This window comes from Heteronotia binoei, chromosome 2 (assembly GCF_032191835.1).
Source record: "Heteronotia binoei isolate CCM8104 ecotype False Entrance Well chromosome 2, APGP_CSIRO_Hbin_v1, whole genome shotgun sequence".
NCBI classification, from domain to species: domain Eukaryota; kingdom Metazoa; phylum Chordata; class Lepidosauria; order Squamata; family Gekkonidae; genus Heteronotia; species Heteronotia binoei.
The window spans coordinates 111161807-111186687 of record NC_083224.1 but is presented as its reverse complement, the minus strand read 5'-3'; the positions used below and the strand labels follow the sequence as shown (position 1 = coordinate 111186687).

General features: G+C 43.4%; 2 protein-coding genes across 2 annotated transcripts in view; one reads left to right on the top strand and one right to left on the bottom strand.

The window, feature by feature from the left end:
• Nucleotides 1–20301, top strand: part of CC2D1B (coiled-coil and C2 domain containing 1B) — an 83021-nt gene extending 62720 nt beyond the window's left edge. Inside the window, exons 19-25 of the mRNA XM_060231811.1 lie at nt 924–997; nt 3656–3714; nt 6673–6724; nt 8773–8872; nt 11687–11777; nt 19232–19362; nt 19763–20301. Coding sequence (XP_060087794.1) covers nt 924–997; nt 3656–3714; nt 6673–6724; nt 8773–8872; nt 11687–11777; nt 19232–19351 — 496 coding nt within the window. The 3' untranslated portion in view covers nt 19352–19362; nt 19763–20301. The remainder of the gene's footprint in view (nt 1–923; nt 998–3655; nt 3715–6672; nt 6725–8772; nt 8873–11686; nt 11778–19231; nt 19363–19762) is intronic.
• A 2324-nt stretch (nt 20302–22625) lies between these two features.
• Nucleotides 22626–24881, bottom strand: part of ZFYVE9 (zinc finger FYVE-type containing 9) — a 73926-nt gene continuing 71670 nt past the window's right edge. Inside the window, exons 17-18 of the mRNA XM_060231810.1 lie at nt 24269–24445; nt 22626–23121 (exon numbers count right to left, since the gene is read on the bottom strand). Coding sequence (XP_060087793.1) covers nt 22960–23121; nt 24269–24445 — 339 coding nt within the window. The 3' untranslated portion in view covers nt 22626–22959. The remainder of the gene's footprint in view (nt 23122–24268; nt 24446–24881) is intronic.

Genomic DNA, 24881 nt, shown 5'->3' with positions numbered 1-24881 from the left:
TGGGTGGAGGGGACCAGGAGGAAAAAAAAAATTGGTGGGAGTTTGGTGTCTGTAGCTCTCACTCTTCCACTATCTCTCTCACTGCAGCTGTCTCCCTCTCTCCCCCTGTCACTCACTCTCTCTCGCTGCCATTCTCTCCCTCACTGTCACTCTCATCTCACACTCTCCTTCTCTGTCTCTCACTGTCATGCATGCTCTCTCCCTCCCTGTCACTCTCTGTCTTGCTGCCGTTGTCTCACTCTCCCCTTCTCTCTCCCTGTCACCTCTCTCTTGCTGCCCTTCCTTCTCACTGCCATTCTCTTCCTTGCTGTCGCTCGCTCGTCTTACGCTCTCTCTCACTGCCATGCTCTCGCTCTCTCTCCCTCCCTTACACCACAGATACGCCTTGCAGCAAGTGTGGGGGTCGGGCTGCTACTCCAATGGTGGGGAGGGAGGGGTAGGACAAAGAGGTTGCTGGTGCTGCCCCTGAAGCCCAAGTTCCTTGGCTTCTATCTCAGCGTGAGAGGGAGGAACATGCCTGAAGCCAATGGAGGGGCTCTACAGAGGTAAGGGTTTTTTTAATAGAGCAGCCTGCCCTCCCCCCTGGGCCCTCCTGTAGCTATAGGCCTGGCTGTCAGCAACCTAGGACACCCCATTCCTATGTAGAGCAGAATTCTTCTGATTACTCTTTCCTAAAAGTGACTTATTTTAAAGTGAAATGAAGCGGTACAGGAAACATAGTGTTGTCACCAAAAGCAACATCCTCATGTTAAGTCTCTCCATTTGCCACTAATACAGCTTTCCTATGTCCTGATAATGTCATGCCATGTTTTCTCCTTATTTTTGCACATTTGCAACATGTAGTACTGCAGTGTCTTAAGAAAGAGGAGCAGACCAGATGTCTGAACTGAATCTTTAATTCTTTTGTTTTGTTTGTATTGTAGGATATTTTCTGAACTCAACAGTACAGAGATGCATCTTATTATTGTCAGAGGAATAAATCTGCCAGCGCCACCAGGTAATTTTCGGTTATCTCTCTGTTGTCTTGAAGAATTTTTTCCCTGAAAATGGGATTGTTTTTGATCAAAGGAGGAGACTTGTGGATCAAAGCAATGTGCAATTTTCCAAATCAAAATGTAGAAGACGCTGAAATTGAAATCAATTGTTTAAACAGTTGAGTATTTAATTATACAAGTTCTGCATAGCTTCTTGTTTTATAATAAATTCATTTGCTGAGATATCTGGTGCTTTAGTGTTAAACCACCTTTAATGTTAAACCATCTGTCTGCAACATTGGTGCAAATTTATGTTTGTATTGGAAGTAAATTTGAAATTCTATCCTAAGCAAAGTAGGTTCCAGCACAGAAGCACTAAATCTCTTGTTTGCTGGACAAGTACAGCCCTTGCATATTGTGAAGAATCAAGTAGCTTGAGAATTCAGCTGATAAGCTCACAGACAAGAGCAACTCTATGGCTAGAGTATTAAATAGAAGTAATTGAAGTGAATCTTCTCTTTCACCAGAATTATTTGAAACTTATAAACTCTGGTCAGATCTCACACAACATTATTTAAAAAAAAACCCCAAAACCCCCAAATCCTGGAATCAGGATTTGGCTTGCAGTCCATCATTCAGATCTAGGCATGGCCAGTGCGTGGAAGTAGGCAAACTAGGCAAATGCTTAGGGCACCAGCTCCCAGCAGGGTTTGACCCTTTGAAGCCAAGAAAAAACTGGGCTTTTCCTCTGCAGTGCCCGCCAAGAGGAGCCCCTGCTCAGCCTTCCCGCACTGTAGGGAGGTTGAGCGGGGACGGGGGGGGGGTTGCATGGAGGCAAACCGTGCAGTCTGGCCCCTCTCAGCCTTCCCACACTGCAGGGAGGTTGAGTGGGGGGGTTGCATGGAGGGCTCCTGAAGTTCCTTGGCTTTTATCTCAGTGTGAGAGGGAGGAACATGCCTGTAGCCAATGGAGGGGCCCTACAGAGGGAAGGCTTTTTTTAATAGAGTGGCCTGCCCCACCCAGGCCCTCCTGTAGCTATGGGCCTGGCTGTCAGCAACCTAGGACACCCCACTCCTCAAGAGGAGCCCTCTGTGCAAACTGGGCAATCTGGTGCCTCTCAGCCTTCCTGTGCTGTGGGAAGGTTGAGCAGGGTGGGGGGAAGCGTGTTTGCATGGAGGGCCCCTCCATGCAAACAGGGCCCGATTTGGGCTGGCGCTGGGGGCCCTCCTCCACTGGAGGGCGGGAGTGGAGCCTGGGGTGGCAAAAACCCCAGTGCCAGCCCTGGATCCAGATTTGCATTAACAATGCTGGATTCATTGCCTTCATTCCTTGCCCTGCAGAGACCAGTCTGGTGTTTTGGCCTATGTAGTGTTGGAACTGGCACCTAGAGAACAAGCCAAAATTATGCCAGGATGTCCATGTTTGTACTTAAGACTTGATTTCAAATCCTAGCTTGATTTTCTGTAACTGGGTGTAGTTAGTGGACTCACCTATGCTCAAAATAGGAGTCAATTGCATCTTTAAGACCAACTTGGATTTATTCAGAACGTAAGCTTTCATGTGCATGCACACTTCTTCAGACGAGGAATGAGGTACAGTAAGCAGAGTCACATATAGCTGGTGGGGTTTGGAATGCCAAGTGGTACAAAGTTAAAAACCAATAGAATAGTAAAATTAACAAATTCAGAAAACCTTTGATCTTGGTTGAATTAGCGTGGGAAACCATAAAATAGTAACATGTGAGAATGCCTGTTAATTATTTTATTGCTAATAAACCTGGGTCAAAAAAAGGCATTTCTTTCCCAGAAGTTTGCAAAATTAATGGGAAAGGGCAAATCAGAATACTGCCTCTCAGATACCACCTATGGGAAATTTCTCCACTGAATCCTAGGAGCTTGCTTTTCCACTGCTTGAAAACCTACCCCTAGTGCTGCAAGAGAGAAACTTTGTACCCAGGAGTGGGACTGACAGAGCAGTCAGATAAGTGACCTTTTTGATTTTCCCCCATCTCAAGCTTGGGAACAAACACTTCTGTGGGCCATAATGGAGCCAGGTGACATCATGGGATGAACCATATAGCTCCAATCAAGATGCATTATGGCCCATTTAACTTTGAGGTGTGTCCCCTGTCTAGTTCCTACCTTATGTTCCCCTTCTGGCTTCAGCAATGTGGCACCAATTAGCTTTGGGAATTTTAAAATGTATGTTTTAAAACAACACTTCACTTAACTTTGGAAGCCTTAGCTGAATGGATCAGAGCTAGCAGCTGTGAATCTGATTCACAACTGTTATTTCTGGCATGTGTGTTCATGATAAATTTTTCAGATTTCCTGCAGCCATTTCTTTATTCAAGTGATCCAGTTTATGCCCTGTTCTCAAATAATAAATCCGAGACTGTCATTTTATCAGGCTTTTGTGTAGCAAGCTAGAGCACTTCCAAACACAGATCACTATTTTTCCTTTACTAGAAGATCATTTATAACCTTGTGATCATAAAATAGTTAACAAAATGGTTCTTTGGTCCATTCTTTGTAGCTGTTGAAAGCTTTAGCTATTTGTAACTGAAAACTAGTGAGCTGAATTCAGAATTAGCATTGAAACTAATGCTAGGCTGTCTTGAAGGAGCTTGTGTTTTTGTTCATAAGAACTGTTTACTTGACAAAACTCCTCTCTTTGTTCAGGTGTGGCACCAAATGACTTGGATGCATTTGTAAAATTTGAATTTCATTATCCTAACACAGTGAGTATACAACAAGACCTTTGCTTTCCCCTAAAGTCTGAACTGGATCACATATCAAAGTAATGCCATATCTGCTCACTCTGAACATTCGATTATTAGCTTTCTAAGATGGCAGGCTAAGAAGCTGATACCTTTGAGTACACACTTGGCTGTTTTAAGCAAATGGATAAGTTATCTATCTGTACAAGATAAGGCCCACCACTTATTAGAGACCCCTTCACTATTTGCAGCCTCATGGGGGTTATTCAGAGTGCTTACTTTCTGCAGTTATTCTTATCTCTTTGTGGGAATATGTAATTTACTCTAGCCCATAGAGAATGGTCAAAGAATGATCAAGGCAACTATAGTGTGTTACTTCATCATTCCCTGGATTTAGAGGCCTAAGAGAGAATTGGCATCAGTTTTTTTTCCAGCCAGTTGTAACTGGACAGCCATATTGCACAACCAGGTTCCTTCTGACGCTTCTCCAGATATCTGTGCTGTAAAATATTTTTCAAGTTTACATTTAAAAATGTTATGGGTGAGTTAAAGAAACACCTTTTGGAAATGCACATATGCTGGTGCATGCATCATAGAGCCAGTTTAGGAAACTGTGTGATACATTCAATTTTAACCCTGATTTTATGCCACAAAACATGGAGCATGTGCATTACTCCTATTCTGCAGTCACTCCACTCAGTTTAAAATATTGGCTATCACATACAAAGCCCTTCATGGCCTTGGACCCTCATATTCGCAACAATGTCTCCCCCCCCCCCCCAGTGTTCTACCACAAAAGCTTCACTCATCTGAGAAGGGTCTTCTGCAGGTGCCAACAGCTGCTTTCACCATTGTGGGCCCCACCTTGTGAAATGGCCTGCCTGAGGTCAAGAAGGCTCCCATTCTTCTGGATTTCTGTAAACTATGCAAAAGTGAATTATTCAGTGGGACTTTTCTATGCAGACAATAGGGTAGCACTGTACTAAATGATTCACAAAGCTACTTGGACAAATTATTAGCGACTGTGGTCTATTGTATTATGTATACTTTGCTGTAATTTGACTTCTGCTATGTAATTTTGCATCATTTTATGTGTCATGTTAACACTTATGCTTTGCTCCAGGTCCTTTTTTAGGCTCCTGGTTGTTTCTACAACCCAAATCCTATTTTATTATTTACTGAATGCCCCATTCTGTTGATTGTATTGACTCACTCTGTATAGCAGTAATGTGGACCACTTTGAGTCCCAGCGAGGAAGGTGGACTATAGAAAACATAAATAAATAATATGTAGAAAGGTACTCTTGGGTGCGTGTGTATGTACTTGTGAGAATGTCAATGAAAACCTTATGTACTACTCAGAATAGAGATCAGAAGATGGGAGAAGAAATGGAAACTTAAAAGACTGTGAAGAAAGAGAGAGGAGGTAATGGGGGTGCAGAGAGGCAAAAAAAATAAAGAAAGAAAAATGACAAAGATGGGATGCAAGCAAGCTTGTGGTATAGAAAAGGGATGTAACCAACAGATAGGAGAGCTGAGAGAAATAATACAAAGAAAAGAATGGACAAACAGAAATGAGTTGCAGAAAGATCTTTGGAGGTCGGATAGCAGAGAAAAATGGGGAGGGGTGCAGAGAGAAATCAGTGAGGTATGATGTGCAAAGAGAACCTTTAGGATAGGAAGAGAGAATGAAAGAGTTAACAGGGTACAAGGAGAATAAATGTCTTGTAAGGTACAGAAAATATTGCCCTGTGTCGCAGAGTGGTAAAGCTGCAGTACTGCAGTCGGAGCCCTCTGCTCACAATGTGAGTTCAATCCCAATGAAAGCTGGTTCAGGTAGCCAGCTCCAGCTTGACTCAGCCTTCCATCCTTCCGAGGTCAGTAAAATGAGCACCCAGCTTGCTGGGGGGAAAGCGTAGATGACTGGGGAAAGCAATGGCAAACCACCCCATAAAAAGTCTGCCGTAAAAACGTTGTGGAAGCAACATCACCCCAGAGTCGGAAACGACTGGTGCTTGCCCAGGGGACAACCTCTACCTTTACAAGGTACAGAGAAAAGGGGAAAGGAGGAACTGCGGCCTAAAAGAAAAGAATTGGGTCAGAAAAAATCACATGACGCAACATAGTTGACTTAGCAAATAAATAAAAGGGCCTTCAGATTGATTTTAAGTGGGCACTAGAAGCTCTCAGCCAATAGTGGGTTGTGGGTAGAATCTCATTTCTGTAGGAAGGGCAGACACCAAGAACTTTTCTTTCTTTTCCTAGTGGCACTGTTGACAGTAGCAATGCTGGTGATTCCTTACTACAAAAGGTATTAGAAAAAATATGAGCAAACACCAGAGCCCTTTAGAGGTATGCCTGTTCTACTGGCAGCTGGGAAAATAGTTGTCTCTGGAGGACAGGCTGCCTGTCTTCCTTAATAAGGGTATGCTTTAGAAGTGGCTCCACTAATTAGGTCATATTGTCCTTGCTCACTCCCTAAAGATATGTTGTACTGGGTTTTATGTTAATTTAGTGTATAACCTGATTGTCACAAAAATAGCAATGATGTTGGCTGGATAGTTCCTTCAGAATCCTTTTGGTACACTGTCCAAGTTCTTTACTTTTTCTTTCTTGTGGATAAGGTAGTCATATAAAAGACTCTGGATGCTGTAACGCCAGCAGAGTCTGTCTTGCAGCAAAGCCAAAGCATTGAGTAGATTTCCAGTGTTCGCCTAGTTTCCCATACCATGTAAATTTCTTTTTTCTCCTGTATGTTTAATAGTAGAGTTTGTATTTCTAATATTTGCGTTTCATTGCATCTTAAATGGGCTGTTTACATTTTACTGCTGCAGATGGTCTCAGATATTTGCAGGTATTTTACTCAGACAAAAGCAAAAAATTACAGCATCTGCTGACTCATAACACTGTGACACAGGAGTGTGTTGTTTTTTAGGTAAATCTTTTCTGTTTTTATGCTTTTCTGTTTTTCTTAAAACAGGAGCAAGCTCAGAAAAGTAAAACGTCTGTGATTAAAAACACCAACTGTCCAGGTGTGTGTCTTTCTGGCTTTTTCTTTGTCCTCTTCAGTTGGGCTGTCAGATCTAGACTCATAGTAGCAACTTTGCTTTTACTTCAGCTAGCTGATCATACTTGCAGTCCAAGACTGAATCTGACACCATGAGCAGGCAAGTGAGCTGCAGCCCCCTCCCTTAAGGAGATACTTGCAGGACCTAAACCAATGGTCATTGAATACCTCTCAAGGGTTCACATCATTACAAGTTCTAAAGTGGCCATGTGTGCTGCAGGATCATAACATTTGTATCTGGGATTTTTCTTTTTATCTTGTTACTCCATTGGTGTTCAACTCCCCTGTGTTTTCCAAGTTCAGCAAGAATTGAGGCTGGGTAAAGTGCAAAAATAAAGAACAAATGCCTTTGTATAAACTCTGCTGCACACTCTGGGAACATGCTGAGGTCATGGCCATCTGTTCTGTTTATTTCTAGGAGCTAGTTGTTGGATGCATAATACTCCTTAGGTTTTAGTGCATAGCGGATGGGCTTCAGCTAAACTCTTAATCTCTTTGCAACTCACTTTACTTAATAAGCTAGAGTGAGAGTGGCCAAACTTGCTTAACTTAAGAGCCACATAGAATAAATGTCAGATGTTAGAGAGCCGCAAGACATGAACGTCAGATATTTGAGAGCGGGAGGGAAGGAGAAAATAGATGGGATGAAAGGGGAGAGGTGGAAAGAAAGCCACTTTAACTGTAAATGCATTCTCCAAGCCAATGGTATGGTGGGGGCTACACAGCCACACAATATGTATGAAAGAGCCAAATGTTTGGCCACCTCTGAGCTAGGGGTATTCCTGAGACGCAGTGTGGTGTAGTGGTTAAGAACGGTGGACTTTAATATTGGACCAGTTTCATTTCCCCCTCCTCTACATGAAGCTTGCTGGGTGAGTTTGGGCCAGTCATATTCTCTCAGACCTCTCAGTCCCACATACCTCATTAAGGTGCATGTTGTGGGGAAAGGAAGGGAAAACAGTTTAAGCCACTTTGAGACTCTTATGGTAGAGAAAAGTGGGGTATAACCAACTCTTCTAAAATGCTTCATGTTGTCTTTCTTCCTTGACAGTTTAGTAGGAACTAGAAGAAGAAGAAGAAGAAGATATTGGATTTATATCCCGCCCTCCACTCCAAAGAGTCTCAGAGCGGCTCACAATCTCCTTTACCTTCCTCCCCCACAACAGACACCCTGTGAGGTGGGTGGGGCTAAGAGAGCTCTTACAGCAGCTGCCCTTTCAAGGACAACCTCTGCCAGGGCTATGGCTGACCCAAGGCCATTCCAGCAGGTGCAAGTGGAGGAGTGGGGAATCAAACCCGGTTCTCCCAGATAAGAGTCCACACACTTAACCACTACACCAAACAAGCAAGAGGGCACTTTATAAGAACTAAACTGATAGGTCATACTAGTGGTTCTCTTGCAACGCTCAGATTGTAACTAAGCAGAAAGGGAGAAAAAGTGAAATTGATAGTTTGGCCAGAAAATAGCCATTTGTGAAACAGCATGAATTCAAATATTCAGATATATTTTTCTTGGCTGTAGTTAAGCCATTAGGGACTTTGTTAAGGACTGGTGAACATGACAGACAGTAGAAGCGTATAGCCAAGGAAACACAGTCTACAGACAATAAAATGTTGAGCCATGAAGGTATCCTGCCTTTCCTGCCGTTCCCCCTGCTCAAGTGGGTCAGACATGCAAGTGGAGCAAGAGGCTTGCTGCGAAGCAGAGAGCTTTGTGGGAGAGAAAATGCAAGGTTTTATGTGCAGCTGAAATCTGATGGTTGAATTTTGTTAGAAAAAGAGTAAGGTCTAATTTAGACATTAAGCAGTATGCATGGTACAATCTGTACTGTCTCATACACCTACTGAAAGTGCCCCCCTGGTGAAATATCTTTCCAATCTCTACTTTGAGATGGTAATGTCCCCCAAAAGCTTCACCAGCTGCCAAAAGCTGTCCCCCAAAAGCTTCACCAGTGTTTGAACTGGTACCCTTTAGTACCTGTATACATCTTATATCTTGCCTTCATTTTCTAGAATATAATCAGCTGTGCAAGTTGAACATTAACCGAAATCACAGAGGTTTACGAAGAGCAATCCAGGCCAAAGGCATTAAATTTGAAATTTTCCACAAAGGGTAAGTACTTATGCCCAATGAAAGCAGCTCAGTGACTTTTGCAAAATGGAATTAAGCTAATGTGACTTCTGCCCTCCCTTTATAAATTCTAGATGCTGAGAAAAGTTCTGTGACCAAGATTGGGGTAGGGGGAGGGTGCAGCATCATTACTACAACCTTTGCATAAATCTGGCTCTCAGATATTTTTCTTATTTTTTGAGGACTGGGATTTTTTGATAGGCTGAATGCATGATGTGCAATCTGGGAAGAAGAGTTAGGGCAAAAGCAATTTCTTGACTACAGTGGATAATTCTTTTGAATATTCAGAGTGGCTTGGATCTAATTGAGGATTCGCATGGGTGATTTAAGTGACATCAGTTAACAGTCAGTTGTGGTCAGCAGTCTTCTGATTAGAAGTGATTACTAGTGCTGTGAAAGGCATTAAGATTCTACAGAAGAAAAGTAGAATACTTTAGAGGACACATTAAGGGCTAGATAGAGAGCCAAAACCTAATATTGTCAGAGGATTATAGGAGTGTGAGAGACAGAAGTGCTCAGAAAGTTGTTAGGAAATCGCCTTCTTCCATGTAGTATGAATTCAGAAATTCTGGTAATTGGTTGATAGAATTGTGAGTGATCAGGCTGTATAATAGAGGTACAAGCAGAAACCCATGTAGGAGAGGGAAATTCTCCCCCCCTCCAGATTCCCACTTCCTCTGCCACTGATTCTTCTTCACTTTCCCTTCCTACCATGTTTTTCCTTTCCCATTGCTTGTATTTCTGCTATCTTCCCCACCCTCCAGCCTAATCCTCTCTGCCCATTTGTGCACTTGTCCACCCCAGGACTTGTCTCCCAGTAAGGTGCCATCTGTTGCTCTCCGTCCCAAGTGCTGTGATTCCTTTTTGTTATTTTGTCTTTTTATCCTTTCTTATGGGTCTTCAGCCCCTCAGGAGCATGGAGACCCATAGGGAGTGGAGGAAGGGCCTTTGTCCTCCCTCCCCCAGTCCTGTGGGCGTGGGAAAGGGAGTGCGACAGAAAAATCTGTTAGCTGCATTTGATACAGTCAACCACCAGCTACTGTCCCGCCACCTCGACATGGGGATTCAGGGTTCTGCCCTTCAATGGTTTACCTGTTTTCTCCAAGGTCGGGGACAAAGGGTGGCCATAGGGAAGCAATTGTCCCAGAGGCACCCACTTGTATGTGGTGTGCCTCAGGGGGCGGTTCTCTCTCCGATGTTGTTTAACATCTACATGCGCCCCCTTGCCCAGATTGTCCGGAGATATGGGCTGGGTTGTCACCAGTATGTGGATGACACTCAGCTCTATCTATTGATGGGAGGCCAGTCCAGCTGCGCCCTGGAAGATCTGGACCTGGCATTGCAAGCCATAGTGAAATGGCTCAGGCAGAGTCGACTGAAATTGAATCCAGTGAAGACAGAGGTCCTGTGCCTAAGTCACAGCGGCCTGGGTAGGGAGATCCCTCTGCCAGCTTTTGATGGGATGCCATTAGCGCCAGCTCCAAAGGTCAAGAGCTTAGGGGTGCTCCTGGAGCTTTTACTGACAATGGAGGCCCAGGTAACAGTCACTGTCAAATCTGCATTTTACCATCTCAGGTGGATAAGGCAGTTGGTTCCATACCAGGAGCGCAGCAACTTGGCAACAGTGATCCATGCAACAGTCACCTCAAAAATAGACTACTGCAATGCCTGGGGTTGCCCCTGACTCATATTCGGAGGCTGCAGCTTGTGCAAAACGCATCAGCCAGGTTGTTAATAGAGCTACCTGTACAGTAGCACATTCAACCTGTGCTGGAAATGTTACACTGGCTGCCTGTGGCATTCCGGATTCGTTTCAAGGTGCTGGTTATAACCTTTAAAGCCCTATATGGCCTGAGACCTGTCTATCTTCAGGACCGCTTTTCCCTATATGTACCCCAGAGAGCACTACATTCAAGGTCCCAAAATCTTATTAAAATCGCAGACTGAAAGAGCCTTCTCAGTAATAACCCCCACTCTGTGGAATGCCCTCCCTGAAAATATCGGGGCCCTGCAGGGCCTGCCACAGTTCCACAGGGCCTGTAAGACTGAATTGTTTAAACTTGCTTTCAGTGGTTAGGGGGAGGTGGCTGTTATTCCACAGCACCAGCAATCTCACTGAACTGAAACCAAAAACACTGGTGTCCTAGCTAAAAGGGCAGCTGTAATGGGGGATGGGGGGAGATGCAGAGAGAAATTAGTTCACATAGCTGGGGTTTCAATCTCTGTAGCGGACTGGCTCAGCAGGGAGTACCCTGGTCCAGAGTGGATGCTGAATGGTGGGGAACCAGCAGTGGATCTGTTTGCTTCAGAACTGCAGTTACCAAGATTCTTCTTGAAAACAAAGTTGCCCAGAGCAGCAACAGTAGATGCCCTGAGCTAAGTGTGACTGAGGTGACTGCTGTATGGTTTCCCTTCAACACAATTCAACAGGTGATTCAGAAAGTCTTGGACTCGCAGGCGGAAGTGATCCTGATAGCTTAGGCCCTTTGGGAGAGGGGTGTTTATTCTCTCCAGTGCTTTAGGAAGTTTTTCTGGAGACACAAGGGAGGGGCCCCTCCCCCTACAGTAATTGCAGACAAAGACCTGCCTACTTGGAGGGTGGAGTTTTTCCCAATGGTGATGACTGTTCCACCCCCCAGGCCACTGAGAAGGAAGATTCACAGTAAGTGTAACAAATCTTCATCATCTTTGTTAGTTTGAAATTTTGAATGTCTACATAGTAATAACTTGGTGATTCCCATCACAGTTGTAAGAGAATAACCTAATTCCTCAACTGATACACTGCCTCCTCCCCAGGTCCTTTTTCAGGAGCGACAAGCAAGTTGGAATTGCACACTTGAAACTGGATAAACTAGAATCTGAATGTGAAATCAGAGAAATAATTGAGGTACCCTGTTTTTTTCTAAAAGAAAGTTTTGAAACAATAAGAAGGGCTTTTGGTGAGTGGAGGGGAACTATTGCCTAAGTTTTAGTTCTTTTGGTATAGTCTAGACCAGGTTTCCCAAACTTTTCTTTCCTGTGGCCCAGTTATTTTTACACTTCTCCTTCATGGCCCACTAAAATTTGGGGGTGGAGCCGGAAGACAGGAATTATGTCATTTCCTGTGGTGTCAAGGGCCAAATGATGTCACTTCCGGGGCACACTGAACCAAAACTCCACCTTTTCCTGTGATGTCACTTCCAGGGCACTCCCCCAAACCTGCCTCTTCTTCTGAAGTAATTTTGTTTTCAGAAAAATCTCTCTGAAACTCATGCTCAGCCAAAATGGGGGTCCTCTCTTTCCACTCCCACACCTGCATGCACCTATTTGTTTGTGTGTTCTTCTCCAGCTTGCAAGTACTCCTAATGCCCATGTTCAGTTGCCTTGCCCGCCTACACGCCCCTTCCTCAACAGCACTGGCCAGTGTATGCAGTTGGGAGTGCTGTTGCCATTGCCATCAGGAATGACAGCACTGTGTGTCACCCACACTGGGCACTGGCAGCTGCTCTACCTCAAAATGCTGAAACATTTAGTAGGCCCTTCCTTCAGCTGCTACTACTGGAACCCCGACTCAAGCTATAACCAAGCTTGCTTGGTTTCAAGAAAATCTTTCAATAGTTATTTTTCATACTTTTCTTTGGCTGAAACACTGGGAAATTGCTGTGAAAGGTAGCAGAGAATTGTACTGCAATTAGTGAATTACTTTCCAGTTATATGAAGTTCATACAAGCTTTCCTGTAGTTATCCCAAAAAGGATATTTATGAGGGGCCTGCAGCTTTTTATTGGCTGTGTTTCCCATGCCTTTAACAGCAACCTGTTTTGCAAATATTTAGCCAGTGAACTTCTTTCATCCTTTTTAATATCTACAGGAGTTGTTTAATTTTGGTGTCAGACAGCTGTTAAAAGCAGGACCAGTAAAATGGTGCCAAGTTCATAGTACCATCACTTCCAGTGCTGTTGAGATATACTGCAGTAATCTCCAGTAATCTCTTTCTGCCCCACACCTCTCACACTCACCCACACAGAAATCTCATAGAAAGGCCAGCTGGCTACAACTGGGGGTGCCAACTTTTCATTGGCAGAGCTCCTATGTCTGCAACAAAAGTATGATGAACAGAAAAGTTTCATCCAGTAAAAATGGAAGGAAAGAAAGAAAGGGAAAGAATGAAATGGAAGGAGAGGAAAAGAAGACATGGAAAGAAAGAACATAAGAGGAGCTATGTTGTATCAGGCCAGTGGACTATCCAGTCCAAAATTCTCTCATACAATGCCCAAAAAGAACCAGAATGTCCACCAGTGAGGCGAGGACACTAGAACCCCTCCCACTGTTGCTTCTCCCCTCCCAGCACCAAGAATATAGACAGACCATCACTTGCAAGGAAAGAAAGAAAGAAGGGAGGGGGAAGGGGGAAAAAGGCTTTCTCACCATTAGATGTCCCCAGCCAGCAACAATTCTTCCCAGGGGTCGTTTGGTAAAAAAAATAACTACTGGAATGCCCACTCCCCACCCCTCCCGGCTGAAAAAAACACACGCACACACACTTTTTTGCCACCCAGGAAATCTCCCCAAAAGAACATACTGCAAAGCACATGAAAGCTCATACCTTGAAGAACACTTCATGGGTCTAAAGTGCCAGTGGACTCCAGCTTTTCTCTTAAACACTGAGGGCGGGGAGAAGGAAGGAGAGGCAGCCCAGCTCCTCTCTGCACAACACAGAGACAGGGGAAGGAAGGAAGCCAAACAGAGCGCAGGCTTTGCAGCCTGTGTCAGTCTTCAAGGCTAGCTTTTCTCTGCACAACAGAGAGATGGGGGAAGGAAGCAGAGCAGAGGTCATGCTTTCCTGGGAGTGGGGCTAGGTTTGCTGGGGGCGGGGCTAGCTTTGGCTTTTCTTGTGACCCGATAGTAAGGCTTCTGTGGCCCGGTACCGGGTCACGTCCCTGCAAATGGGATACACTGGTCTAGGCAATGTTTTCAGAATAGGATAGGCTGCAATGACTTTCTCTGTATGATTTCATTGCTGGCACAGATGCTTTCTTCAGTCCTCATGGTGCCAGATGTGTCTGCTTATACACAAATATGAAGTGCTTGGAAGGGGGCAGATCAATGGAAGAAAGTATCGTGTAAATTGTGGTGTGCTCCATGAAGGGCATGTGTGAATTTCTTGCAAAGGCTCCAGTACCCTGAGGAGGTGCTCCACCTTCCCAGTCCATTCCCTGCCAACTCCATGGGTGGATGACTTCCCACAGGCCTCCTACCTCATTTATAAAAAATGAAGGCAAAAACACCTTAAACAATCATTGGCCTCCATCTCTTGCTTATGAGGGGGGTGGAGAAAAGAATACAAAGTTGTCCTGGATGCAGCAGTACCCTAAGGCAGTTGCCAGAGGTGAGCCCCTACTAGAGGAAAGTAAAATCACTTGTGCTGCTCTCTTTCTGATCTTTGGTAGACTCTCACCCTTTCATCCTCTCATTGACAACAGATGGTAAACACCATGTCATCCATCAGGGGAGCTGTGAGGTCTCACTCCTCCTGAAGGCAAGTGACTTCTACTTCAGTAGGCAAACTCCCATCTTTCTGTCACTGAGCTCAACATCTTCAGGGATTCACAACCTGGAGGCAGACTAGCTCAGTCAGCGGAATGTAGGTCTAGATGAGGGCTCAAAATTCTGGAGTAGACATGCAGTGACTGGGATGCCTGGTCCTCCTGGCATCCTTAACCAACAATAACATTCCAAAATTCCAGCACAGGTGCATGTTGGTAAGGCAGAAGGTGAAGATGTTCTCTCAGTCCCCAGGGAACAAGGGCCTCCTCTATGTCCTCCCTGCATCTCCACTCATAGCATTCAATAGAATACAAGAGCAACAACAGAGGACATCTTTGTTGTATCCCCCGTTCCCCAATCTAGTAGCAATGGCACAGCAACCACCGGGGATCTTCCCAGAAAACCACAACATCCTTCTACAGCAAGGTTTCCCAAGCCCTCACTCACCCACCCCCGTGGCCGGGTTCTTTCCCCATGGTCCGGGCAGAGGATGATCAGGGAGAGATACAGACGCTATGCACCTGCCAGAAGCTTTTCCCATCCTTCTCTGATGTTTTTGAACATCAGAAAAGGACGAGGGAGGGCTTCTGGCCAGCACGCAGTGTCTGTAGCGCTGAGTGCTACAGGTGGCGGTGTGGGGGGCAGGGGCTGGAGCACGGCGTGTCATGCAGCGCCAAAGATAAATAGAGAAGGGAGAGGGCAGGGGCTGTCGGGCTTCCCCTAGTGACCCGTTATTGAATCATAGTTGGAAGGGACCTCCGGGGTCATCTAGTCCAGTAATTGCGACCCTGCAAATGTGAAACACTGTTCTACAGGATCCCCTGTTTCATCCTGCTCTGGGATGAGCTCCATTCCTTCACAGAGAAAATGAAAAAAAGAACATTTGTCCAGAAGGTCTTCAGGTGGTCTTGGGTTTTTTTTTAATCCCTTGACCTCCAGATCTGTTTAAGGAAGAGCTACTGTTACCTAACTTCCTGGGCTGCTACCTTCCCTGTCAGCTCTGGACTGATTTGGGCCCGAAGATCACTTGGTCTCACAAAAGGCTGATGAGAGGTTCTTAAATTATTCACAGTGACTTAGAACTTTATATTTATTGAGAGACTTTTGTTCTAGTGTTTTCCCAAACAGTCTGATACACTTAATTTAAGTAATCACTGAGTCTTTTGGTGCCCAGAAGGCAGGAACACTCTTCCCACTGTTCAAACCCCTTCTCTTAGAACACTAGTACTCTTCTTGAGTTGTTCACTGACTTTTAAGGTCTCTACAGGCAGTTTCTAATTACACCAGACCAGCAAATTCTGTACTCATTAAAGATAACTCTGCTTGTTTGACTGGGCAGGGAATCTTCTCTCCCTAAATCTATCCCAGGGATGTCAAACATACACCTGCAAGTGTCTTGTCTGGCCTGCAGGAGTAGCTAGACCCTGCTTCCTGTTTCTTGTATCACAGCTACTTTTGCCCAGTCTCTCCTATTTTCTGCTTTGCAGAGGAGAGAAAGCCTTCCCTTGATTAGCCAAGGGCTCCTCCCCCTCCTCTGGGGAGGAAGGGGGAGGGAAAGAGCCAGGGAAAGAAAGGGGAAAAAATGGCATCCACTGACAGAACAACATTTTATTCCAGGTATAAGCTTTTGTGTGCAAGCACACTTTTTCTTCAGAGAGATAAAGGGAAGGGGGGGGAGAGCCAGAGAAGGAGAGAAACCCCCCTTTCGATTTCTTACAGATGGGGCAGGGGAGAAACCTAACAGCACAGATCGCATTCTTTATTAGTGGGTAAATAAGAGTCCAGCAGCTTAACAACTAACAACATTTATGGTAGGTCATGAGCTTTCATGAGCGTGCTCACTTCTTCAGAAACTGCTAGATTAGAATGTGAGTCCATCTGTCCTTATATTTTGGAGAGTGAAGTGATTTCAGATGCCAAATGATAGTAACAGGCATTGATAATGAGAGAAGAAACCTAGAATTCCATTCAGGAGACTGCATTGCCTTGAGCTTCATTATCATTTGCAATTCAGCAGTCTCTCTTTCTAATCTCCCTTTGAAATTCATTTTTAAGAGAACTGCTACTCTTAGGTCAGCAATTAAATGTCCCAGAAGGTTAAGATGTTCCAACACTGGTTTTTCGATGTTGTGGTTTCTAATAGCAGTAGAAAAGAGCAAGAGTCTACTTAAAGACTAACAAAATTTGTGGTAGGGTATGTGCTTTTGTGAGTCACTCCTCACTTCTTCAAACTTATTTCCATTTATTCTTTGCATCCTCCTGGACTGACTCCTCCTGTACCAAACTGAGACCTAGGTTTCCCATCTCATTACCAGTGCTGATATCTCCATGCCTACCTACACCCTCAGCATATCACACCTAATCTAGTCAAGCCTGCTATTGTCTTTATAAAGTTTATATCTCTGGTATCTTATGTTACATTTTATGGCAGACATGACTCAGCCAAACAAAGTGACGTTTATGTCAGATCTGGCCCTCATAACAAATGAGTTCGACACCCCTGATTTGTCCCCTTCCCTGGCCTGAATGGGAGTGTTTACTACCCAAACTTTATGCCAGTTCTCTGTCTAAACAACTCTCAGCTAATGCTGAATTCAGACTACATTCAGTCAAGGCTAAAATCTGACTCTGTCAGCACAAAACCCTTTTTCTGTCAGGGCTGTTCTCAGATGATCTCAGTGCACATCTCTTTTCAGTTAAGAAGTAGATTGGATTTATTCCCTGCTCTTCACTGAGAGTCTCAGAGCAGTTTACAATCTCCTTTCCCTTCCCCTCCTCACAACAGACACCCTGTGAGCTAGGTGGAACTGAGAGAACTCTGACAAAAACTGCTTTTGAGAGGAACAGCTCTGCAACAACTTGTGACTGACTCAAGGTTACATTAGCAGGTACACTTAACCACTGCATCAAACTGGCATGAATCTGACTAAATCTCCTCAGCATCCCAGCTTTCACAAGACTGGGGGGTTTTGCTCAGCTGATGCCAACCAGTCAGATTGTTTAGAGCAGAGGCCCCCAACCTTTTTTATCCCAGGGACCGGCCCCAGGGCTGGCTGGCCCTCCGCAGCCCCAGAGCCAGCAGCTGCCCTCCGCAGCCTTGCTGCCCGCCCCCATGCAGCCTCACTGCCTCCTGTTTTTACCACTGAGATTAGAGGCTGGATGTTGAATCTGAATCTGTTCCAAGAAGTTTATGGAATCTCTGGAGTCTGTGTCAGAACAAACCTCTGGAGAGCCCAAAATAACAGGCTGTTACTGTTGAACCTGTTGGAAAGACATAGCTTTCTTCTTCTCTTTTGTCTCTGTTGCAGCCCTATAAGGGGCCAAAAAGTTCATCTTTTCTCCTGGTTTTGTAGAAGTGATTCACCTACCATTGTTTCAGCTGTTGAGCTGCTGTGGCTGACAGTGTTTGGAGCTAGAGACTGGGCTAAGGATTGTATAGCAGCCATGCTGGCATCTGCTGAGAATTTAGAGGCTCTCTTGATCTAGAGATTATTCTTCCCAAGACTAAGCTAATCAGGAGCAGGGCCTTGTAGGAGTTCCTCAGAAGAGAATACTGAAGAGCTTTGTGGACCTTTCTGACGGAGAACTTACTCGTCCTTCTGGTGTAGCCTCAGAGGATGTTGTTTCTGTCCTTGGATTAAACAGTGTCTATAATAAGGCCGACTTCCACATGTCCACTACTGGAAAATTCAGGGCTTTCCTAGAAGGGAGGAGGACATGTTTTGCAAAGGAGGTCAGGTCCCTACCTTCATTCAGAGAAGGCTTGCCAAAAGAATCCAGAAAGGGTGTGTATGGCGGGAGTAGGACCCCTGCCAAAAATACTACCATGTCCCCTGTTGCGGGGTGCTTTGAGGTGCCATTGAAGGTGCTAGACTGCCGGAAAAATTATATTCCCCTGACTATTCTCCCTCCTCCAGCGCTGAAGCCACATAATCAGCAGAGTTAAGAGTGCGGTGACTCAGTGATCAGAGGGGCAGTCCACATGGATCTGGAGGCAGAGTGGTGAGCTGAATGGAGGCTCCATGTTCTTCTGGGCTTAGAAGAGCTTGTGGTGTGCCTAGGCCTGGGTACCATGGGAGGGTAGGAGTCAGAGCTGTCTGAGGAATGCTGATAGCTGTGAGATGTCTTACAGTTGCTTCTGGAAGGGTGGAGAGAAAAGAAAAAGGGAAACCTGCATCTGTGGAGTCATCTTTTCCTCTTGTATTTTTCATCACTGGATGTCTCTCACCACTTACTGGTTAAGCCAGTTGTTCTGGGTGAAGGTAAGCTCCATCTATAGTGATGGCTTTGCCCTCACTGGAACTTTGGTGAGGGTAGAGAAGTTGCAGTGGAGCAACCAGCATTTGCCGGGTGTTTCCCCAGAGATTTCATACTGTGGAATGATGACTGTGCTGTCACTTGGCCGGTGGTGGCTAGTTCCTGGAGGGTGCAAAAAATGACAAAGCTGTTGATGATTTTGGAACTTCAGTGCAGAGGGATAGCCAGGTGCCTTTTCACTATCCACACCAAATCTTCATTGGGAAAAGGGAAATGGCAGCAGAGCCAACAGTATTGTCCAGTCTTTCAAAAGAAGGCTCTTGAGGTTTCTGGGGCAGTTAAGTTGTAGGGCTGCCACAGGAAGTTTCTTTCACTGGGAATAAGCAGCTTCTTTCCTGATCCTTTCTGTACTGGAAGATTGTTGATTTTTTTCACATGCTTAGGCATGGTAGTCCTAGGACTGAGAGCTCTGGAAGCTTATCCAGCCACAAAACAGGCAGGGCTAATTACAGTTTGTTAGGTTACACAGCCATTGTAATTAAGCTTCTGTTGTGTGCAGGTTTTGGATGGCAGGAAATCGACTGGAGGAAAACTAGAAGTGAAAGTGCGACTCAGAGAGCCTCTCAGTGGACAAGATCTTCAAACAATTACAGAAAACTGGCTAGTCCTTGAACACTAGTTGCATCTAAGGTACGCGTATCTTTATTTCCTATGTAGGCTGCCACTAGGCATATGAACAATATAGTGGGAATATGTTAATAGTTAGAAGTTAAATTAGTTATATAGGTTCATGTCATACCTTGGCTTCCTGTGTTGCAGCTCAAAAAAATGAGATACTATAACTTTAGGTCACTCTTACTGCCAGCATGATTATATGGCAAGCACAGAGGGACAATCTCTTTAGGAAGGTTGTTGGTCCTTCATTTTACATATAGAATGTATTCTGAAACTCCATAGTACTGTAAGTATATGGTTTGCAAGTGCAGTTTGTATAATGAAATAGTTGATGGAGTTCCATTTGTTAATTTGATGAGTTTCACTGGACACTTAATGCATTTTTACTTCTGAAATGTTCTTTTTCTTGCTATAGGTTCAGAACTGCTAAAAGCTGCAGAATGGACTGAGCACACACAGAACTTCTAAAAGCACCAAAGATGTTCAATGAATGCACTACTGAACATAACATCTATTTTCATAACTATCATATAGTATGAGTTGGTAAGCTTCGTAAGTCTATTACATGGAAGAAAGGTACTAGAGATAATGGGCTGGAGCTAGTGGAAAAGTATGCAGAAGGAATTGACAGACTAGATCCCATCCTGCTGACCCTTTCTCCCAATAACTGCGGTTCCAAAAATCCTCTAAAGGCTGGAGAACTCTTGTGAACAAAATGCACCACACCTCCTCTTGATCTAACCCACTGACAGACTATCCTGCCTTAAAGCCTTGTGGAGACTAATATTGTTAGTACTACATGAATGTTACTTAAGGTGTACTTAATGTTCCCTTATGCAAGGGAAGGGCATGTTTTCAGAGGTAAATTTTATTTTAATAGATGGATGATATATTAACATGAAAATATCTTGTGGTGTAAGCCCTGGAATAAATTTTGTTCTTGCATTCAGGAAATTTCAGTCAAGCAGCTGATATTCAAATGCCTGTAAATTGCTCTTAATTGCCTGCAATAAGGAATTCTTCAAGCTACTACTACATCTCCCACCTTCTCTGTATGTGCAGAGACACCCCTTGTCCTAGAGTAACAACCTTTTGAAAGGACCCTGCACCATATTTGAGTGGCTGTGAGCAACTTCTAACTATGAGCCATCCGCCTCTACTCTGCAATTTGAACCACAAGAGAGAGCAGTAAAGTTTTCTGGTGCTTTAGTTCTCTGGAATGGTCATTCTAGAATCTAAAATTGCCTGTATGTTTTCCCCATCTTCAGGCAGGTCCTTAGAGGTGGCTCATGTAAGAAGATAAGCCTGTGACAGAACTCCCCTCCCACCCCACCCAATGCATAGATTTACTCTAGAAGTAGCATTTCTGCTTCTAAGTGGATGAAGACAATACAGTATTCTGTTTTTAATTTTAATAAATTTAATATACAAAACTACATGTTGAAAATAAAAATATAATATGCAGTCTTTTGCAGTGTTAACGGAATTTTAAAAGTACATATTTTCTTTAAACAAGTACTCATTTCTTAACAATATGGTCATTAAGGTCATCTTAAAGGCTGTGGTTGAAGCAAACCAGTCAATACTATTTTGCACAAACATAACCAAAAAAAAGTGATTTTTTTTGTGGGGAAAAGGAGGAAAACTTTTCACTGATTTTCCTCCACTATCCATAATTTAAAGCAAGCCTAAAGGTACTGATTACACTGTCTTTGTGGTAAAACTGGAACATCATCTCTTGAAGTAAAGCTACAGCAGCTATGTAGTTCTTTTGGATATTCCATAAAATTGAGCGCTGATTGTTGCAAAAAAGAAGAAATTGTAGAAACCAACTTGCATTTTATATAGAAGAAAAACAAAACCAGAGCATGTAAGAAGGCTCTAATCCGCAAGGCCTTTGTTCTGCAGAGGATTTCCTAGGTGCTTACTAATGAGTGGCAGAAGGTTGAGCACCTGAGTTTGTGCAGATACAGCAGTCTAAGAACTTCATCCATATTCATAATATGCAGCCAGCCATTCAAAGTAACAATGCCCTTACTTTGGGGGCCCAGTTCTAACACCCTTGACTCCCCTCAGTGTCTCAGCTGCAGTTTCGCATAGGGTTTTAGCGAGATTTTACTAATCTTAGGCAAGCAGTAGCAACTTACTCACAAAAGGAGCTGTACATATATTGAACTATACTTTGCAATTTACCATAGCTGGTATATACAAATGCAGTTCTCTTAAGAGTAAGAACATGAGAAGCCATATTGGATCAGGCCAAGGCCTATCCAGTCCAACACTCTGTGTCACACCATAGCAAAAAAACAGGTACACACCTGTAGCAATTATTGTCTACTTGCTGATGGAAGAAGGACAACCACAGATGCTCCAATTTCAGATCCGTTTGACCTTGAGGTGCTAACCCTAATTTTTTTTGTCCATTATCTCCTTGTACCTGTGTGGTAACTTATCAGAACAGCAACCACTGTTCAAAGGAAGCCTAAACTTGCCTTCTCTTTTGTTCAGCTGTTTCCACTCAATAACAGTTTCTCAGGGATGAAGACTAGATTTAAAGTTTACACTCATTACCAGTTTTGTATGCTGCAGCAAGAGGGCTCAGACTGCTCTCCTCTTAGGTGAGGCAGTGTGCAAGCCAGACATGCAATAGCAGCCAAACTACTCTAGTTCTCACAGGCTAGCTTTACATGATGCTGCTACTATCAGGTGTTGGGTAAGTGCAGGCTTAATGCTAGGGCTAATATAAATACAATACACACCACTCAGATGTTACCTTTAAAAAAAAAAAACAAGACAACTGAAAAAAAAAACAGGCATATCACATTAACTGCTCTTGAAAGCTAACACCTCTCATGCCTGTGACAGATTCTTTTGCTCTTTGCTGGGAAGAAAACTTTGGTGCAGTTGTTTGCCAAGTTGTCAATCTGAAGGGACAGTTTAAAGAAAAACAAGGTAAAACTATACTGTTTCTACACACACACACACATATATACACACACACACAAAAGCAAGCTTTAATTTACATACTGCTTCTAGAAAGATACTTATGTTCTCCTTGGACAGACTTGGGGGTAGCCTCAGACATACTGCTTGTTCTGTACATCTCTGTGGAATATCCCACTGTGTCTCAGAGATTTTTTGACCTATAATCTGGTCAAAAATAAATGTAAACAATACTATTTAAATGTCTAGAGAAATTAATCACAAACGGCAGTATAATGAGGTCAGAATGGAGGTCCTGATTGTTTCTTCATAAGTAAGTTTATCTACAAACATTATAAATGTGGACAATTCCTTTTTATTTATGCTCTAGTGATCTGTGCACCAATTCAAGCATTGAATACATAACCATAAGTTTTGTAGAACATGACTGTTGGTTTCTAATTTCTAACAGAAGTGTATTAGCTGCAAAGAAAGCATAGCCATTTTATAGTATAGAAGCTGCCCTGATCCTGTTCATTGACAAATGCATAGACAATTCAGAATTATGGAACAAATGTTCTCACCCCTCATAATAGTGTTAACAAAAAGCTTAATTTTCCAGTTTTTAAAGTGCAAATGATTCAGATACAACTGCTGCTAGAACAGGTCTGAACAGAAAATGAAGTCCTCCTATGAGATGTTTTCCAGAATATAGAAGATGAGCTCCATTATGACTGGTCCTTCACTTAGCTGACATGCCCCTCCATGAATCACTGGAACTAAGGCACTGTCCAGGTCATTCATATATTGAGAGGGTAGCGGCTGGCCATTACTCCCAGCCTGGTAGCCAACCTACAATGCAGACAACATTTTATTCAGGTTGGCAACAGCAAAAGGTAGACTGCAATATCACTAAGATTGAAGCATGTTAACTCTGGACAAGAACACTTATTTTCAGGTAGTGTTTTCCATAAAGGAGTGGAAATCAAAGCAGGCCTGAGGGACATGAAGCCAAATTAAGTACAATCCAGAGTATAATTTTCAGATAACTACGTATCATTCAGGCAAACATACGTTGTGAAAATTTCATTTTTTCATGCACAGATACTAGCCAGTATCTTAAACGTACAGCTTCTGAGATGAAAATATTATGGGCAAGTGATTATGATTACATTAAAATTTCTTTGCATCAGAGTAAGAAGTCCTTCTGCCTCCCTGTTTCATATCCAACATTTAAAAAGAAATCAAACACTGTGAAAGGGATACAAACAATACTGCTAAGGCCAGTCTTCAGAAGAAAAATATGCTCTGTGTTTTATACAAAAGCTAAGATCTTAGTATGAAGACATGCAGAATCTGAGGTTGCTGCCCCATTATAAGAAGTTACCAATTCCTGATGATGAATAATTGCTTTGAGACACAAGATCCTCCCACATTGCTCTCAATTCCTGAACCCCCTTCCCACATTCAAAAAAGATCATTGCAAGTATCACAAGGCTGCCAGACTGGGAAGGGATAAGTGAATGAAATTTTCCTCTCCCCTCTCAGAGCTGCACTGGCATTTTTATACTTCCTTTATCCCTTGACCCATGCAGCTATTCCTCCACATAGTTCTAGTGACCTCAGGAATAATTTTTCAAGAGGTTCTAAAGAAACTGGGAAAACTGACCAAAAAATTGTTTTTATACAAAGTCTATATAGTAACAAAATGGGTATTATGTTTAAATGGTCAGAAATCATCATACAAGATAAATGAAATGCTGTTAAAATTGCAAAAGTGTCCACCTTTCAAACCTGATGCTGACATACTACTGTGAAGAAATGTACAGCAAAAAGTGCTTAGAGTCTAAAACTGACAAAGCTCCAATTCAAGTACCAACCAAGAAAAAAATCAAATTGTGGGAAGGTGCTACTGATGTTCCTTTTAACCTTTCTAACTACCCTTGCCTTAATAGAATAAATGTCACCCACCCACACACCTATAGTTGATTTGACTTACTTGATCAGCATCAAGTGTAACCCGTAGACCTAATTTGGTCATTCCATCTTCCTTCAGGAGCTTCAGGTGAGGGCACAGGGCCAAGCAGAATGCCTTGGCCACATTCTCAGTCAACCTACTGTGGTCTGCTGGGTCACTTAAGCCATTATGTTGCTCATCATTTTCCAAAAAGAAAACCTGAAGAAAAAAAGATTGTTCCAGACACAGCACAAACAACTTGTGACTTTCTGAATTTCTATACTAAAAATGCACTTCTTTTTACAGTTAACACACATGATATAGACAATTTACATTATTCATTCAGTTAAACAAAACCTGTTAGGGTAGGGATTCTGCTTATTAAGGAACAAAGAAGCACAAACTTTGATGAGCACCAAATAAATGAAGAGGCATACTGCAGTGAGGCCAGATTTCACAAATCCATTCTGCCATCTCAGTATTTAGCAGACTACTCGAGCCTGCTCAAGAAATGTTATAGCTAAAAAAGAGAGAACTCCTGCCATTAGTATCAAAGAAAGAGAAAGATTTGCTAGAATAATGCAGAGGGGCAATCAATACATGTTGCAAGAAAGGCAGAGGTGTTTTAAAACATCCCCTGGAAATCAGCAGGGGA